At 40.4% G+C, this 20,237-nt stretch overlaps 1 protein-coding gene across 1 annotated transcript in view; it reads right to left on the bottom strand.

Annotated features, from left to right (window-relative positions):
- The window catches only part of KDM5A (lysine demethylase 5A), a 64,640-nt gene that overhangs the window by 22,809 nt on the left and 21,594 nt on the right, over positions 1-20,237 (bottom strand). The window contains exons 12-20 of the mRNA XM_065942908.1: positions 18,905-19,067; positions 17,733-17,852; positions 15,767-15,961; positions 13,344-13,525; positions 12,867-12,991; positions 10,599-10,749; positions 9,200-9,314; positions 6,475-6,830; positions 3,199-3,337 (exon numbers count right to left, since the gene is read on the bottom strand). Coding sequence (XP_065798980.1) covers positions 3,199-3,337; positions 6,475-6,830; positions 9,200-9,314; positions 10,599-10,749; positions 12,867-12,991; positions 13,344-13,525; positions 15,767-15,961; positions 17,733-17,852; positions 18,905-19,067 — 1,546 coding nt within the window. The remainder of the gene's footprint in view (positions 1-3,198; positions 3,338-6,474; positions 6,831-9,199; positions 9,315-10,598; positions 10,750-12,866; positions 12,992-13,343; positions 13,526-15,766; positions 15,962-17,732; positions 17,853-18,904; positions 19,068-20,237) is intronic.

The raw sequence follows: 20,237 nt of genomic DNA on the forward strand, positions 1-20,237 counted from the left end.
CTTCTCCAGGGGATCTTCCTGACCCACGGATCGAACCCAGGTCTCCCACATTGTAGGCAGACACTTTATTGTCTGAATCACCAAGGAAGTCAGGAATGAGAAAAGGAATTTGCTAATGGATGAAAACCGGCATTTGATATCATCCAGGTCAGTGGAATCACCTTTTCTACAGCGTGGAGAATCATTTGTTTCTTACAAATTTAACTGTTTTCCTACAGACTAATTCATTCATATTACTATCATCTTTAAACAATTGACAGTTGTAAAATAGCATAGTCAAAGAAAGTCTAAGGCACAGTTCCGGTTCAGTCGCTCACTCCTGTCTGACTCCTTGCGACCCCATGAACCGCAGCACCCCAGGCTTCCCTGTCCATCACCAACTCCCGGAGCTCACCCAAACCCATGTCCATTGAGTCAGTGATGCCATCCAACAAACTTACCCTCTGTCATCCCTTTATCCTCCTGCCCTCAATCCCTCCCAGCATCAGGGTCTTTTCAAATGAGTCAGCTCTTCTCATCAGGTGGCCAAAGTATTGGAGTTTCAGCTTCAACAATCAGTCCTTCCAATGAACATCCAGGACTGATCTCCTTTAGGATGGACTGGTTGGATCTCCTTGCAGTCCAAGGAACTCTCAAGAGTCTTCTCCAACACCACAGTTCAAAAGCATCAATTCTTCGGCGTTCATCTTTCTTTATAGTCCAATTCTCACATTCATACATGACTACTGGAAAAACCATAGCCTTGACTAGATGGACTTTTGTTGGCAAAGTAATGTCTCTGTTTTTTAATACATTGTCCAGGTTGGTCATAGCTTTCCTTCCAAGGAGCAAGCGTCTTTTAATTTCATGGCGGCAGTCACCGTCTGCAGTGATTTTGGAGTCCCCAAAAATAAAGTCAGCCACTGTTCCCACTGTTTCCCCATCTATTTGCCATGAAGTGATGGGACCGGATGCCATGATCTTAGTTCTCTGAATGTTGAGCTTTAAGCCAACTTTGTCACTCTCCTCTTTCACCTCCATCAAGGGGCTCTTTAGTTCTTCTTCACTTTCTGCCATAAGGGTGGTGTCATCTGCATATCTGAGGTTATTGATATTTCTCCTGGCAATCTTGATTCCAGCTTGTGCTTCCTCCAGCCCAGCATTTCTCATGATGTACTCTGCATATAAGTTAAATGAGCAAGGTGACAATAAACAGCCTTGACATACTCCTTTTCCTATTTGGAACCAGTCTGTTGTTCCATGTTGTTCTAACTGTTGCTTCCTGACCTGCACAGGTTTCTCAAGAGGCAGGTCAGGTGGCCTGGTATTCCCATCTCTTTCAGAATTTTCCACAGTTTATTGTGATCCACACAGTCAAAGGCTTTGGCACAGTCAATGAAGCAGAAATAGATGTTTTTCTGGAACTCTCTTGCTTTTTCAATGATCCAGAGGATGTTGGCAATTTGATCTCTTATTCCTCTGCCTTTTCTAAAATCAGCTTGAACATCTGGAAATTCACGGTTCACGTATTGCTGAAGCCTGGCTTGGAGAATTTTGAGCATTACTTTACTAGCGTGTGAGATGAGTGCAACTGTGTGGTAGTTTGAGCATTCTTTGGCACTGCCTTTCTTAGGAACTGGAATGAAAATTGACCTTTTCCAGTCCTGTGGCCACTGCTGAATTTTCCAAATTTGCTGGCATACTGAGTGCAGCACTTTCACAGCATCATCTTCCAGGATTTGAAATAGCTCAACTGGAATTCCATCATCTCCACTAGCTTGATTCATAGTAATGCTTCTTAAGGCCCACTTGACTTTGCATTCCAGGATGTCTGGCTCTAGGTGAGTGATCACAATATCATGATTATCTGGGTTGTGAAGATCTTTTTTGTACAGTTCTTCTGTGTATTCTTGCCACCTCTTCTTAATATCTTCTGTTTCTGTTAGGTCCCTACCATTTCTGTCCTTTACTGAGCTCATCTTTGCATGAAATGTTCCCTTGGTATCTCTAATTATCTTGAAGAGATCTCTAGTCTTTCCCATTCTATTGTTTTCCTCAATTTTTTGTACTGATCACTGAGGAAGGCTTTCTTATTTCTCCTTGCTATTCTGCATTCAAATGGGTATATCTTTACTTTTCTCCTTTGCTTTTCGCTTCTCTTCTTTTCACAGCTATTTATAAGGCCTCTTCAGACAGCCATTTTGCTTTTTTGCATTTTTTTCTTGGGGATGGTCTTGATTCCTGACTCTTGTACAATGTCAAGAACCTCCATCCATAGTTCATCAGGCAGTCTGTCTATCAGATCTAGTCCCTTCTACTGTGTAGTCATAAGGGATTTGACTTAGGTCATAACCTGAATGGTGTAGTGGTTTTCTCCACTTTCTTCAATTTCAGTCTGAATTTGGCAATAAGAAGTTCATGATCTGCGGCAGGGGCTAAATTAGGAGTTTGGGATTGACATATACCCACTACTGTACTCTCCTGGTGGTTTAGTGGATAAGAACCCACCTGCTAACGCAGGGGATGTGGGTTCAATCCCTGGCCTGGGAGGACTCCATGAGCCTGTGCGCTACAACTACTGAGTCCACACACCCTAGAGTCCTTGCTCTGTAACAGGAGAAGCCACTGCAACGAGAAGCCCAAGCAGGGCGACGGAGAGCAGGTCCCAGTGCCGCGGCTACACAAAGACTGCACAAAGCAACAGAGACCCGCAACAGCAAGAAATGCATGATTTTTAAAAAGTACACACGATGCATATAAAATAGGTAAACAGCTAGGGCCTACTGTATAGCATAGGAAGCTATACTCTATCTTGTAGTAATCTATAATAGAAAAGAATGTGAAAAAGATTTTATATATGTATATATTACTGAACCACTTTGCTGTACACTTAAAATAAGCACAACAATGTAAATTAACTATACTTCAATTTAAAAAAAGTAACTCATGAACATGCCAAGACAGTCAACGAATACAGCAGGAAATAAACTCCCTACTGCTAAGCATTAATTAAATGGCTAATTCTGTCTTCTCTCATAGCAAGAAGTCAACAGAAATAAGTAATGTTTAAATATGTAATATATGTTTAGAAATAAAAATCAGATAAAAGAACAAGTGAATTTCAAGTACACAATTATTTCAGTACAGAATTAAAGACTTCAAGGATTCAGGTGTGAGATAGCATTCCCTGAACAGTGGACAACTCAAGAGGCTCTTTACCTGAATAGCTTCCACTTTAGTCGTCCATTCTCGGGCCTTCTGTAAGGCTTCCTTTAGAGACAACACATTGGGCAGAAAGGCTGGAATGCTCTTAGCTTCATTCACGATGCTTTCTAAACTCGCCACACTGTGCCGAGGTCTTGATAAGCATAAAAACAGGGAGGACGCATGAGGATAAGTCAAACTACTACCAACACTTAAATAAAACTTTACAACATGTAAAAGAACTTTCATACATGTGACTTCACTTAATTCTCACCATAAGCCTATGAGAGAGGCAAACACCTATTACCTTCATTTCCATTTTATAGATAAGTTCAACTCAAGATCAATTATTTCCTCAAAGTCATTTAATGCAGTAAACAGCACACATGAAGCACTGACTCAGAATCAGTGTCAGATCCTGTACTCTTTCCTACACGAAATTACCTCTATATCAGTTTCCAGGATCTGAAACTGTCAGAGAGATGCATAAGAGACAGCAACGTAGGAAGCAACAGTCTAGAAATCCACTGACGTTGACATTTAATTCAACTATAAGCACTAACACCTCGTTACACAAAGATGACCAAAATACAGACCTTATCCTAAGAAATATACTTGTACTGGGAACTAAGAACAAATGACTATGGGTTCACTACTAGAGAAATAGTGATTAACCTGACCTAGGAGAGTTGAGAAGGGTTCTGAACTAGGCCTTAAATAAGAAGTGTGATTTGGTCATGTGAAGGGTTAGAGGAAAAACATCAGGAATTTAACAAACAAAGACATGGAGAAAAACCTGAAGTTGTTAAAAACAAGTTTAAGATGAGGGATAGTGAGAACGGGAGGTGGGGTGGGAGTAATAGCAAGGAGGAGAGGAATCTGGCAGAAAAGAAAGATGCAGATTAAGAGGTCTTCAGGGCTGTGAATTAAGGTCTTATGTGAAAAATGGGAAACTACTGAGAGTGGGAACTGTTTGAGCACCCATGAACCCTACTATGTGCCAGGCACTAGGCTATGTCCTTGGGACAATTAAAGCACAAGATGATATAATCCTTGCCATCATGAAACCTTTTAATCTTGGGGGAGTTGATTATCAATAAAACGTTACAATACACCATAACTGCAATAATAAAGGAAAAGGAAGATGCTGTCAGAATATACAGTAGGGGGACTTTGCTGACTTGGTAGCAAGGAAGGCTTCCTAGAAGTGACCTCTAAGCTCGTTTCTCCTTTCAGAACAGGAAATAGTCAGGAACGCCAGGCCCAGGCCCAGGGGAGGGGTGGTGGAGGTGCACCACAGGAGGTGGACAGAGGGGAAAGGTACACCCCAGGATTGGCGTGGGGAGGGGGGGTGTCAATATGTCTGGAACGCAGAACACAAGAGAAAGAATGGCAAGGGGTGATGGTAGGTATTTAAGCAAGAGGCTAGATTACAAAAAGTCAGGTTGAGGAAGTCTGAACTTCACCCCAAGGGGATTGGGAAACCGTGATGGGCTTTAAGCAGGGAAGTCAAACTGTCACTTCTGCACTTTAGGAAAATACTAATTTCACTGTGAAGAATGGGTGACAGAGGGGTGAGATTATAGACAGAACCTGGTGCTGTGTGCTAAGACGGCTGTAACAACAGCCCAAAGAAAAAGAATGAAAGAGAAAAACACCAAGGAAACAGCATCAGCAGGACTCGGGAGTTGAGTCAGAGGGGAAGGAAATGGGAGGGCGGGGCCAACACTAATTTCCAAAGTTCTGGTTTGTTCAAATGAGTGAAAGAGGATTTAATTCAAAGAAAATAGAAACAAAGGGAGAGAACGTGGGAAGCAGTGGATGAAGGTTATTTTGAATATGGGGAGTCTGAGGCACCTACAGGACATCCTCTGGAATTGTTTAACAAGCAGATGATATAGCTACGGGTAAAAAAAACAAATTTGTGTTCGAGATGAGGATCTGGAGTTAGTCTGCACAAAGATGGTAAACAGAGACAAGAAGTGAGATGAAATTTCCAAGGAAGGGTACAAAGTGAGCAAAGAAGTGGCCTAGGTCAGAATCCTGGGGAAAGTGCTCTAAAAGAGGCAGCGAGAGAGGCCAAAACCAGGAGGAAGAGATCCAAAAAGGAGCAGTCAGCAGCTAACCAGCACTCAGGATGTAGAATGTGAAGGATGCATTTCAGAAGAGCTTTGACAGGAGCTGGAAAACTGACTCCATCAGTCTTCTCTCTACCAACTTCATTTTCTTCATGACACTAATTTGCTAAAACTCTGGGAAGATCTCCTGGAGAAGGAAATGGTAACCCACTCCAGTATGTTTGCCTGGAGAATCCCATGGACAGAGAAGCCTGGCAGGCTACATACAGTCCATGGGATCACAAAGAGTTGGATAGGAGTGAGTGACTAACACTTTCACTTTTCATTCATTTCTTCATCTGCCTCTCCCCACTTGGCCAATTTTATAACAGACTTTCCTATCAAATGAATCCAAAATAAGAGACTGGCAAAGTAATTAAGCACATGGAGACTTTGGAATGAAGTGGAAAAGGCTTTAAATTTGAGCTGCATTATTTAACAACTATGCGATCTCTCTAAGCATCCCAATGGAAATTATATTAATACTAATCTTTGGTGAAGAATACTCTCATACAGAGCATGGAAGTCAAACAGACGGACGCCTGACTTCAATCTTGCAAGTCTACTGGGTGCCGATGCTAACGCCGCCCAGTCTCCTGCCTGACTCTCATCTCCCTCTACTTCCCAGCGTGAATCCCCTGCTGGCGTAAAAAATACACCACTCAGCTTCTGTCACCTGGGCACCCACTGACACATTCCTTAAGCTGATCTTAGGACATTTCTCATACCTCCCCTCCCACTTCAATCCCACTCATTCTTCAAGGCTTGACGTACATTGTCCTCTTTCTCCCAACACCTTTCTTTTAAGCGACTCTCCTGACCATCCAAGCTACAATGACCTTTCCCCCCGATTCTAGCATTTTTCTGTTCCTCTCAGTTAACAACATACTGCAGCAGAGTTTTGTATTTCTTAGCTCCTAACTAGAGTAGCAGTAATGGTGAGGCTGTAAACAAACCACTATTTTGTATCACTTACTGAAGTACTTAAAAAGGACTCTGCACACAGTGTGCTCACAAGATTTGAAACTGTCCCTGTGCAGGCCCACTTGATAACCTAGTGACCCCTCGGGGAAGGTACAAGACATCCAACTCAACAGACCTTTATGTTCTTCCTTCCTCTCTACTTTCTAACCTACATATTAAAGAGGGGACAGTGACCAATAGATGTGTTCACCTTGCTTGTAGGCAGACCTTGGCCTTTTCTTCCCACCGCTCAGAGACTGTGAGGAGCTCCTGAAGCTCGGCCATTGCTTTCTCCACAGCATGATGGGGTGCCAAGCCAACCCCAGAGTCTATCAACTTCTTCATGACATCCAAGGTGACCTGCTGTGGGTCCGACAGTGTCAGTCTTACTTCATCCAACCAGCGAGCCTGTTGCAGCTCTTGCTTTAGTCGAGCTAACTCCGGGAGCTCCACATACAGACTAGAGCCCATATCGATCAACATCTGGAGTTTGGACGAGTCTGGGGTCTCGTCCATCATGGCCTCCTGAGCACGCTCGTGAAACTCCTCCACATCATCGAGCAGATTCTGAAAGGTCAAAGTAATAAAAAACAAACTTAGAAGATACAAAATGAGTATGGAATACATATGGTTCTGGCAAACTACCAAATTCTAGACTATTTAATAATCTCACCATCATAGCACCAAACAGACATATGATAAAGACATAAATATGTCTTTACTTACACACGCCTTTTCAATGTGATTAAGTCACTTTATTTTTTTGGGCTCCAAAATCACTGCAGATGGTGACTGCAGCCATGAAATTGAAAGACGCTTACTCCTTGGAAGGAAAGTTATGACCAACCTAGAGAATGTATTAAACAGCAGAGACATTACTTTGCCAACAAAGGTCCATCTAGGCAAGGTTACGGTTTTTCCAGTAGTCATGTATGGATGTGAGAGTTGGACTATAAAGAAAGAAGAATTGATGCTTTTGAACTGGTGTTAGAGAAGACTCTTGAGAGTTTTGAGATTCTTGGACTGCAAGAAGATACAACCAGTCCATCCTAAAGGAAATCAGTTCTGAATATTCATTGGAAGGACTGATGTTGAAGCAGAAACTCCAATACTTTGGCCACCTGATGCGAAGAGCTGACTCATTTGAAAAGACCCTGATGCTGGGAAAGACTGAAGGCAGGAGGAGAAGGGGACAACAGAGGATGAGATGGTTGGACGGCATCACCGACTCAATGGACATGAGTTTGAGTAAACCCTGGGAGTTGGTGATGGACAGAGAGGCCTGGCATCCTGTGGTTCATGGGGTCGCAAAGAGTCGGACACAACTGAACAACTCAACTGGTCACTCAAAAATATTTCATGACTGCTGACTTAGGTGCAGGCACTAGTCTAGGCACACAGCATTAAACAAAAAATACAACATGCCTGTCTTCAAGGAACACATGTTTTAACGTAAGTGGCCAGACACTGAAGACATGAATATAATGTTTCAGACAGTTTTCAGTGCTATGAAAGTAAAACAGGGTAATTCAATGCAAAAGTGATCAGAGGTGATAAGGTGGTGGGGAGGAGCATGTTACTTCACAATGATGATCACAACCAAAACTACAATGAGGAGGTACAGGAGGAAGACTAGTTCAGGAAGGGCAAATAATAACTGCAAAAGCTATTAAAGAGAAATGAGCTTGTGTCTTGGTCCAAAGTAGATGATGGAGATTAAAAGTGGATACAGGAGAAAAATGGTCAAGGAATAAACAGAGGTCAGATTACACAGTGCCGTGTAGATTAATTACAGTCACTTTGCATTTCATTCTGATGGCTCTGGGGAACCACGAGAGGATCTTAACCATGGGGAAGTGATATGACTTGGTTTCTATTTTACATAATCACCCTGGCTACTGCATGAAACATGAACTGTCAGGAACTAGAGTAAAAGAAGAGAGACCAGTTAAGGAGCTACTGCAGTAATCTAAAGAGCAGAGTCCCACAGTTTAGGGCATAATTTAAGCGATGGAGATGATGACCTGCAGTCGACTGTGGAAGACATTTTAGAGGCAATATAATAGCGGCACTTGTTTTGAAACTGAATGTGGTATATAAGGGGAATGAGGCAATCAAGGATTTTGATTCATCTCATCTAAAATGCCTTTCAGCCCACCACAGGCAAACAGAGTGGCTCAGACAATACAACTGACACTGATTTCACTGTTGATAACCTTGACAAAAACCATTTTAGCTATCCAGCCCTGGCCAAATCACAAAAAGACACCACAACTTATCAAAAGGTGGCTAACTATGCAGATTAATGTATCTGAGAGACATTTCTGAGATTTTACATATTCATTAAGCCACAATGGCCCTGATAATTTCAGAGCCCTGCATTTTTTTTTATTTATTCATTTTTTTTTATATTGTATTGGCTTTTGTCATACATTGACATGAATCAGCCATGGATTTACATGTGTTCCCCTTCCCGATCCCCCCTCCCGCCTCCCTCTCCATCCCATCCCTCTGGGTCTTCCCAGTGCACCAGCCCTGAGCACTTGTCTCATGCATCCAACCTGGACTGGTGATCTGTTTCACCCTTGAAGAGCCCTGCATTTTCAAAAGTTCACGGTCTAGTAATTCACTGATACATTGATTCCTTTAACTAATTTTTTTCAATTTCAATTACATCTACGTTAAATGGAGGTTCTGGCCTAAAAGTAACAGAGAAAAAAAATATTTCTAAACTAGCCGTAGTTCCAGAATTTTAAAGGAGGAATTAAAGACTAAGAATGAAACCAAGAGCGTTCTTACTACCTACTGAAAAACCTTAAACAGCAGCACTTATTTGAGAAAAGAAACAGAACCAAAAAAAAAAATGAATCAAGACACACTATTCTCTTTACCCAAAACAGGAAGGATATTACCCCAAGAAGAACGTGATACTCCACCTTGACTTGTCGAGCTTGGCTGATGACACACGGAAGACTGAAGAGCTGCTGGACAAAGGCCTTCAACTCTTCCACTGTCAGCTTGGTCCGCGTCCTCCCACCATCTGGGCTCTGCCTGGTGTCAGACAACATTGAGACATGATTAAGAAAATTCACTCCAACATCAAGGGGGCTTCTAGTCTCTTCAGGATTCTACCCCAAGAAATCCCAGAATACAAGTGTCTGAAGGATTTCATTTTCAAATGAGATTCTTAGCTCTTCAGTTAATGACTCAAAGATTCAACTCTCTAAGTTACAGTTCTTCCAAACTTACAAGTATTAAACATTTCAAACATTTAATAAAATCTCACAGTAAAATGTTAAGTTCACTGATAAAACTAAATCCTCCATCTCAGGAAACTTAAGATGTAGAACAAAAGGCCTTTAACCTGGCTTAGGAGGTAATAAACCCTGTGAAACTGACTCTAGATTACGTCTGTACATACACTTTCCTAAGAAAAGGGTCTCAGCTTTGGCCAGATTCTCCAAGGGGGGGAGACGGGGGTCAGAGACCCAGTGACAGGTGCAGAGTCCTGACTGATGATTGGTCTCTCATAAAACAAAAGATTAAAAAATGTACAAAGTAATTAAAAACCCAATGTGAACTGCTATAGAAAAAACCATCAGACACAAGGCATGTGTTAGAATGAAACACCACCACAGAAAATGAAACAAATGCGAATCACGTGAAATACAGGGCATATACTGCCATGTTCCTTAACAGCCTCCCCTGCACCCAGGTCACTCTCTGCTGCCACCTGCCTTTAGCCTGCAGTACCATCTACTTACAAACAACTATTACACACCTACTGTGTGCCAGGCATGATTCAAAGCACAGCAATGAGAAGGATGAAAATCCCACATTCTACTCTAGCATACCTTCCAGTGCGGTAGGAAAAGAAGGAGGAGATAAAGACAGTAAGTAAATTCGTCTACGAGGAGAAAATCAAAGCAGGAAAGAAGAATAAAAAGGCTGCAATTTTACAAAGGTTGTCAGAGAAGGCCTCTCCCAGAATGTGATATCTAAAAAAGACTTGGAAGAAGCGAAGGACTAAGCCAGCTGGGTATCGGGCAACACAGCCCCAGGCAGGGTCAAGAGCAAACATGCAGGGCCTAAGCAGAGGACACGGTGAGGATGAAGGGCAGAGGGAGCATGGTGAGGATGAATGGCAGGGGGAGCACAGTGAGGATGACGGGCAGGGGGAGGGAGTGCAGGCAGAGTAAGAGAACCAGGAGCGGCAGGAGACAAAGCTGGGGCATTACTCGGGGAGGGATAAATAACACGGCCTCAGAGACAGTAAGACTCTCATTACTCTGGTCAAAATAAAACAGAAAACCACTGAAGAATTCTCAGTCTTACCTGTGTTTCTGCTTTTTGCTCAGAAGCAGCTGAGCCACAGAAGCACACGTCTCAGCTTCTTTGACAGCATCCCTGAGTTTCCGAAAGAGATCATTCTCTGGGTATTTCCTATCCTCAGCATCCTCCAGCATTACTCGTAACTCAATCAAATCTGTAAAAACAAAGAGAGCCATATGTCATCACCACAGAACACAAAAAGCCACTCACTGACCAATTAGCAGAAACACCACAGCTGTGAAAATCCCGCCAATACAACTGAAGCTTATGACTTGTTTTCTAATCAGGTGGCTTGTTTTCTAATCCTGAGTTTTTCAGTTCAGTTCAGTCACACAGTCGTGTCTGACTCTTTGTGCACTCATGGACTGCAGCACGCCAGGCCTCTCTGTCCATCAACTACTCCCGGAGTTTACTCAAACTCATGTCCACTGAGTCGGTGATGCTGTCCAACCATGTCATCCTCTGTCAACCCCTTCTCCTCCCACCTTCAATTTTTCCCAGCATCAGTTCTTTTCAGATGAGTCAGCTCTTCGCATCAGATGGCAAAAGTACTGGAGTTTCAGCTTCAGTATCAGTCCTTCAAATCAATATTCAGGACTGATCTCCTTTAGGATGGACTGGTTGGATCTCCTTGCAGTCCAAGGGACTCTTAAGAGTCTTCTCCAACACCACAGTTCAAAAGCATCAATTCTTCAGTGTTCATCTTTCTTTATAGTCCAACTCTCATACCCGTACATGACTACTGGAAAAACCATAGCTTTGGCTAAATGGACCTTTGTTGGCAAGGTAATGTCTCTGCTTTTTAATATGCTGTCCAGGTTGGTCATAGCTTTTCTTCCAAGGAGCAAGTGTCTTTTAATTTCATGGCGGCAGTCACCACCTGCAGTTGATTTTGGAGCCCCCCAAAATAAAGTCAGCCACTGTTTCTACTGTTTCTCCATCTATTTGCCATGAAGTGATAGGACCAGATGCCACGATCTTAGTTTTCTGAATGTTGAGCTTTAAGCCAACTTTGTCACTCTCCTCTTTCACTTTCATCAAGAGGCTCTTTAGTTCTTCTTCACTTTCTGCCATAAGGGTGGTGTCATCTGCATATCTGAGGTTACTGATGTTTCTCCTGGCAATCTTGATTCTAGCTTGTGCTTCCTCCAATCCAGCATTTCTCATGATGTACTCTGCATATAAGTTAAATAAGTAGGGTGACAATATACAGCCTTGACGTACTCCTTTCGCGATTTGGAACCAGTCTGTTCCATGTCCAGTTCTAACTGTTGCTTCTTGACCTATACACAGGTCAGGTGGTCTGGAATTCCCATCTCTTTCAGAATTTTCCACAGTTTGTAGGGATCCACACAGTCAAAGGCTTTGGCACAGTCAATGAAGCTGAAGTAGATGTTTTTTCTGGAACTCTCTTTTTCGATGATCCAACGGATGTTGGCAATTTGATCTCTGGTTCCTCTGTCTTTTCTAAATCCACCTTGAACCTCTGGAAGTTCATAGTTCATGTACTATTGAAGCATGGCTTGGAGAATATTGAGCATTACTTTGCTACTGTGAGATGAGTGCAATTGTGCAGAAGTTTGAGCATTCTTTGGCATTGCCTTTCTTAGGGATTGGAATGAAAACTGACCTTTACCAGTTCTGTGGCCACTGCTGAGTATTCCAAATTTGCTGGCATATTGAGTGCAACACTTTCACAGCATCATCTTTTAGGATTTGACAGAGCTCAACCAGATTCCCATCACCTCCACTAGCTTTGTTCATAGTGATGCTTCCTAAGGCCCACTTCACTTCGCATTCCAGGATGTCTGGCTCTAGGTGAGTGATCACACCATCGTGATTATCTGGGTCGTGAAGATCTTTTTTGCAGTTATTCTTGCCACCTCTTAATATCTTCTGCTTCCGTTAGGTCCATACCATTTCTGTCCTTTACTGTGCCCATCTTAACATGAAATGTTCCCTTGGTATTCTAATTTTCTTTGAGAGAGAATTGCTCAGTAAGCCTTTACTGTGAGTCTACTGGAAACAACGGTTCCCTAAAATATATGATACATCTGCTGTTAGTTCTCTGTCTCATTTTATATCAACTTTTATCACTTAACAAAAGATTCTCAAACAGGAAATTAAGTCTATAGTCAACCCCACTGGTCTCAAATCTCTTATGAAGCCTAGGATTTTTCCTTAATAGAGGAAAAACACATGAAACAAAACAAGATCTCTTTCAAAGTGAAAACCATTTCAGTGTCTGCTTAAAAAAGGAAGAAACTTAACCTTTCTTGTGGTTGAAGTTGGCAGATAATGCTTCTGTAACACGACTGACCCACGTGTCATAGGACTGTGCCCTGACCTTCACACCATAGAGCAGAGAAGGGAGGTCCTCCAACGGGTAGCGATATCTAAAAAGAAGATCACATACAAAAATAAAAACTTTCAAAACCCAACAATAATTTGAAAATAAATTAACACTGAAATACAATCACCTTAACAGGTACACATAAAGAGAAAAACCTAAGAAGCTCACAGAGTTTTAATTCAGAGACAGACAAGGACTGTGTGACATAAACTTTGATAAAGCAACTCATTTTATTTGGTAAGTTTAGGGCCAACTTTAACGGGCTGATCCTCAAGAAAGGAGGTGGACGGGTAAGAGGTAACCAGAACAAACACAAGAAAGGGCATTACGAACAAGAGTATTAACAATACTTTTAAAAGACGGTAATGGAAGCTTTACGGGAAACATCTGGATACCTAAGACATTTTTTCTGCATGGGGCAGGGGCACAGATCAGTTGGATGGTAGAGACACACGAGCCGTTCAGGATTGCAGGAGCACGTGAGAGCAGAGAGGAAGCAGGTGGTCCTGCAGGCCGAACACTGTCGCTCGTCATCAGGCACAAGCTCGAACACCTCTTCCTCCGACATCAGGACACCCTGAAACACAGCTGACGTCACCTGATCGAGTCTTTCCAGTCTTTCAAGCATCAGCAAACTTAAGTTGTTAATCTTTTTCCTACTCTGACGATATAAACATGGGAGATACAATGGCACATCCTCAAAATATTTTCTAAAAACATTGCTAATTTTTTATGAGCAAGACTAACCTTAGTATCTAAGAATGCACATGTGACTGCTAAAACTTGTTAAAATGCAGGAAACGCTTACAACAAAGAGGTTAAAAGTCATTTGTTGAGGGAAGGAAAGGAAGCAGTAATTGGGAGGTACTTTGAAGATGGCTGATAAGTTTTTTTTTTGGGCACAGTAAGCCAAGACTTTTTTATTTGCTAGTATTATTTTTCTAACATATTTTGCTATAAAACCTTTTTTAATATACAATTTTGAAGTTATCCCTATTTACAGTTATTACAAAATACCGGCTAGCTGATAAAGTTCTATTTCTTGATCATATGAAGATGACAACAAAGGTTGCCACATAATAATTCATGAAGTTCTATATATATTTTATATGGTTTTATTTTCTATTTAACATAAGAAAAAGATAAATCAAAAAGTACTGTCCCCAGGGACAATATACCAATAAAAATTTTAGTAGTCGGAAAATAACACTGATAGGTACAAACATATGCAAGGATAAAGAGATGCAAAATTACTTAAACTATGCAAATGAAAGTATAATCTATTTCAACAAGGCATCAAAAAGAAAGCTAATCTTTTGTATATATGATGGATAAACAACAAAGCCCTATTATATATATCACAGAAAACTATATTCAATATCCTATGATAAACCATAATGGAAAAGAACATTAAGAATGTATACGTATATGTGACTGAATTACTCTGATATACAGCAGAAATTAAAACACTGTAAATCAACTAGACGTCAATTTAAAAAAATATTAAAACTGGAAAAAAAGCTTATCAAATTCGGTATGCCACTTTAATTAAGTAAGGGCACCTGAAGTGCATTTTACAAAGGCTTCCATTTGATAAATAACGGGGACCCCTTTATAGTTTCTACTTACCTGAGCATGGCATTTACAAACCAATTCCACTATGAGAGCAATCTTTTTTTTCCCACTTAAACAAGGTAGTGATCTAATGCTTATTCACTGCCAGACACAACCCAATTTCTTCAGTATCTTCTTATCTAGATATCTCCTGGTTGAACTCTATCTTTTCATTTTCTCATAGCAGCACTTCGTATTTTCTTTAAAAGTTACTTTAATGTAAAAATGGTTCCAAAATGCATTGCAGGTATTTCTTATGTTAATAGCTGGCAAACAGAGAATGCTAATACATCAACTGACTAAGTCCTGGCTGCTTTAAGAAATTCTGCACCTCTTCCCAAAGCATACTCCAAGGACCACTAACCCTAGAAGGTATTCCACAAAGAAACAAGGAAATTTAGGGGGAGATAAATGCTATGCATCATACCTCTTCCAACTGGAAATGAACAAACACCAGCATATTAAAGGATCAGGTAAGTTTTATAGTAAAGAATTACACTAAGGGGCCTCCATGGTGGTCTAGTGGTTAAGAATCCATCTGCTAATAACAGGGAACACAGGTTCAATCCCTGGTCCGGGAAGTAAGATCCCACAAGGAACTGTGTATCACGGGAAATAAAGTGAGCTACATGGAAAAGGGGGGAGCATGGTACACACCCAGTGAGGCTAGCTATGTAGGGAGGGTTAGGGAAAATGGCTTAAGACCAGGCTGAAGACATATATTTTCTCATTTAGTTCCCATTTCCATATGATGCTTAGTTTATTTGAAGCATTCAAAATCCCAACACTGGGTTATTCAGTGCTTCTTATAATCATTAAAAACTTAGATTGGAGGGAAAGGCAGATTGATTAACTCAGACAATCTGCAATCACCAGAAACACAACTTTTGTTTAATTACAAAGTTGAGAGGAGAGCTTGATCTTTCTTACCTAAAGAAATACTATATGTAGGAAAATTTTAAAAATAAATATATACCTAAGAAATTCTACCTGACAGGACTGCACTTTTAACAATCTGGAGATGCTGACATCGAGATTCCTAAAACTTCAACTTAAACCAAAATGGCAGAAACAAAGGTATGAAATCTCCAAACAAGCAATTTCTGTGTTCAACTTCTAGAGGGATTGAAGATGAAAATGGATTCTTTCCACCAGAGGTTCAATTTTTAGTGGATTCTGTAAGCAGTGTAATCAGCAAACTCACCATCTGCACCACAGACTCTCTTAACCGTGTCTCCTCCTCAGTCAGGAGCGTCAACTCCTTGCACACCATGGCAGCCAACCCCACGTCTAAGCATTCTGGATCTGCTGCCATCTTGAAGATGAGCTCCTCATGTGAGAAGACACAATGGCGCCTCAGCCGGCGGTAGTGACTCACACACTGACGTCCAATGGGCAACTGAAAACAAGATAAGATTCTCAAATTAAACTACTTGCTTATAACACATTCCAGAACAGAACCACTGCTTACCCCTAGATCCTCTTTTTTATTATAAACAACCTAGAACAAGAACATCCATTTGAACATAAGAGGTAACTGTAAATATTAAACCTTTATCGCCCAGCAAGAATTTCACAAAGGCTTTCCCACAGAAAATCCCCCTAATTCGTGACGCTGAGCTTCTAGCCTAAGCGGGTGATTTCCACTCAGGATTTGCAGTTTTTAATTATCACAAGTAAGGAAGCCACATAAAATAGAACTGATTGTCCACTGAAGCTTATAAAAATTAGTACCATCACTTTATTCCAGAAATAAAGCTGCTTTTACTTTTCAATTATATCACACCCTTCTCCTAAGGAGTATCAAGGGCTTTCACATATATTACCTCACTTGTCTGAGGTCATTAAGTGAATCTTAGCATTTTTACATAGTAGGTAAAAGAGAGTTTAGGACCAGAGAAATTAAAAGTGCTGCCCAAGATTAGACAGCAGTAATAATGAATGTGCATGTTAAAGGCAGAATCATTTCCAATTCATCTCTGAATCACCTACATTTCCACACTACATCTACCTGGCCAAGGAACAAGTAAATCATAAACACTTAATAAATGTAAGCTGAGTTTTCTGAAATAGAGTGCAAGTCCAAGACAAAGTCCTAAGCTCGGTCTTGCTCTTGCTACTTTCTAATAAATAAGAAGTTTAGAACGACTAGGTCGAGTAAGATTGTCCATTATTCATTATTCAATTTCATTCATTAGCCAAGGAAACAATATGACTAATTAGCCCACCAGGCTTCTCTGTCCATGGGATTCTCCAGGCGAGAAAACTGGAGTGGGTGGCCATTTCCTTCTCCAGGGCATCTTTCCAACCCAGGGATTGAACCTGGGTCTCCTCCACTGTAGGCAGATTCTCTGCTGACTGTGCCACCAGGGAAGCCCAATTAAGAAGTTTAACAAACTAAGGCGCCCACAGAAAACACAAGATCCAATATTACTAAGAAAAATCCCCAACATGTCAGGAGAGGTGACAAAGGAACAGAACAGTCTCACTGAAGGAAAAATAAAGTCAAATAGTACACTACAAGTTTGCAGCTTTACATCCCCACCAACAAGACGTAAAAACTACTAATTACTTTTTTATATTTACTTCATTTAAAAGCAAAATAGCAATCAATGGCAACATCATCGACACAAAAGTATAGCCCATAGAGATCTCAGTATCATGGCTATCCTTTAAAATATTCTTTTTTAAAAAGAATATAGAAAACATAAAATGGCAGGAAGAATAAAATCAGCTAATTGTGTATCAGAAGGAAAATAATAAAGGGATATTTTAAGATAAAAATCAGAACTGGATATTTTAAAATAAAAGTCAGAGCTAGCTATTTGATATGGTACAATTAATTTCCAAGAAAGATGTTGTCACCTTTAAAAAATCCAAAAAGTGCTCAGAGAAACCAGAGACTTTAGAGGAATTACATTCTCTCAGAGAAGATTCAGAAAATATCAACAGTTCATTTAAAATTCAAACAGAATGAGAAAGTAATGAATGAGAAGAACTATAAAATCTTCCGAATAAAAACTACCTGGAACTTTCTAAATTGTTGCAGACATTCCAATCCCTACTGAATACTCATAAACCCTCCCCTCCCAGCTAAGCAAACACAGCAATTACAATGCGTCTCCAGGGGTGTTAGTAGACGTACAACAGCCACTTGCTATAGAACAGACCCAGTCAGCAGTGCAGAAGTTCACCGCCTCAGCGAAGTTGTAGCCTTGGTTAAACCCAGAGTGATAGGCCCGAGGGAACGTCACAACAAACTCGCCAGCACACTGATTGGTCCTGTACACCTAAACACAAGTCAGAAACAGGATATGAAAGCAAAAGAAAACAACAAAAAAGGGAGACATTTCACCAGTCAGTTTCAGAAGCGTTTTTTAAACTTGACAATGATAAACTATTAAACTACACATACCAAAAAATAACATCAGGGTTGAAGAAGCTGTCAGTTTCACCTTCTTATAATATTATGTCACTAATAAATTAAAATAATTCATGACAAGAATTCACAGCCCAAAGAAATTTTCAAGGAGAAAACATTCCTTTCACTGAGCTACTAGTTTCCTAACTTGATGACATTTTTACAATTAAGAGAACTTTTCTTTTACTCCTATGGTGTACATAATGGGAAAGGATGAATTTCACTCTGTTTTTTGCATAATTTTGGGAGGGGAACTAACTGATTAGCTCCCATGTCATATGGAGAGATCCTCAAATCAGTTTTCCTAAATCTCTTGGTTTTATGATAATACTATGTCTTTTGAAAAGTCCCAGAGTCTGTGCAAATTAACTCTTTAAAGACAAGGTAACATTACTATCGCCCGATCTTCTTTCTCATTAAGGTTATGATAACTATTTGACTATATGCAGCAAACACTGAATTTATACTTTATCAAATATTAGCACAATTTAAATGTAATAATCATTTTCAAAACTAAATTTAAAAGTAGAAAAGGTATTCATTGTGCATTTTTACTTCATTATCTCATGCAAAAAAAGGCTATAAAATCTTTATATGAAAGATGGAAATATGATCTCCACAAGAATAAACATCAGTTATTAGAACTACCACTTAAGACACTTCTCCTTTGATTAAATGGGGATAATAAAGAAAATAAGATGTTTACTAAAACCAAGATATACTGAAAACAAGGTTATTCTGACAGGCTGCTGTAATAAAGGTATGATTCACATTTTATAACAACCCATTCTTAATCAAATAAATGTTGTTCCCTTCGGAGTATGAACTCTAATTTGGCTAGAAAAGGACACAATTTTATTCATTATAAAACCAAGCGTATATTATGAGATACATTAACTTTAAAATATTGAAGGGACTCACCGGTACCCCATGCTCCATCAACACGTTGGGGTTCATGATGGTGACCAACTGATGCAGGAGATCAGGCTGGGACTCAAACAGCTCAGGGGCCAGCTCCCTCATCACCTCCTCCAGCTGCTCTGCAGCATGAGACGGCACACCATACCATGTCTTTGGCTCTCCCCTAACATAGAAATAACCGTTTATCTAGGCAGAGCACATGCCCATGAAGCCAGGGTCTCAGACTCAAATCCACTAAATTGTAATTAACTTTGTCTTGCTCTATGGCCATAGATTATGGGCCCTGAATCCTAGCAACCATTTCAAAAATCTGTGCTACTATTCACAATAGGAGGTAAGGCAAGAGTATACAGATAGCTGGGTACATAGTTTTCACTACGGAAAGGCAAGTCGAGTGAACTCTTTAAGGTTGAGCAATAAACAGCATCTTCAAACAGAAAAGATGCTATAGGAAAAGCAAGCATTTTACCAAAGGATACTGACATACTGCCTGATTCACAGGTCCACTGGACATTCCAATTATCCGCATCATGATCAAAGTAAAAGTCAATGCCCTGTAGAATGTGTCTGTAGAACTTCATGGAGTTCAACTTTACTAACCAAGGAAATAAGCCAAGGCGAGACATTGTTGAAATCCTGAATACTACTTAAGAATCTTACAAACTGTTGAAATCCTGAGCTCTATCCTTCATGCTGGGAAAGATTGAGGGCAAGAGAAGAGGATAACAGAGGATGAGATAGGTTTGGGTGAACTCTGGGAGTTGGTGATGGACAGGGAGGCCTGGCATGCTGCGGTTTATGGCGTTGCAAAGAGTCAGACACGACTGAGCGACTGAACTGAACTGAGTTCTATCTATGAATCTTAAGGACCAAACACTTGGCGTTACTAACACATCAGACTTCAGTGGACTAGAGTTTACTTAAAATACTAAATCAAAGTTCAAGGAAATTGATTTAATTAGTCATGCCATGTACAGAATAGCTTAATCGTAATACAATTCACAGTGCTGTCTCTAATAGAAACTTATAAGCAATGACTGAAAATGTTCTGTATCTATGCTGGCCAATACAAGGGTCACCAGTCACAAGTGACAATAAAGCACTTAAAATATGGTTAATGCAAATGATGAAGTAAACTTTTAATTTTACTTAATCTTAACTAATTTAAACAACCACGTGTGGCTAGAAGCTATCATATTGCAAAGCACAGGAATGAAAGAAAGAAAACCAATAGTTTGCATAGTCTGATCTGAGCAGTATCTTTCAAATGGAAAGAAAATACCATTTGGTTAAGATTGGAATACTGGACAAGGAACTGGGTAAGTAAATAAAA

This window comes from Muntiacus reevesi, chromosome 1 (assembly GCF_963930625.1).
Source record: "Muntiacus reevesi chromosome 1, mMunRee1.1, whole genome shotgun sequence".
Lineage (NCBI taxonomy): Eukaryota > Metazoa > Chordata > Mammalia > Artiodactyla > Cervidae > Muntiacus > Muntiacus reevesi.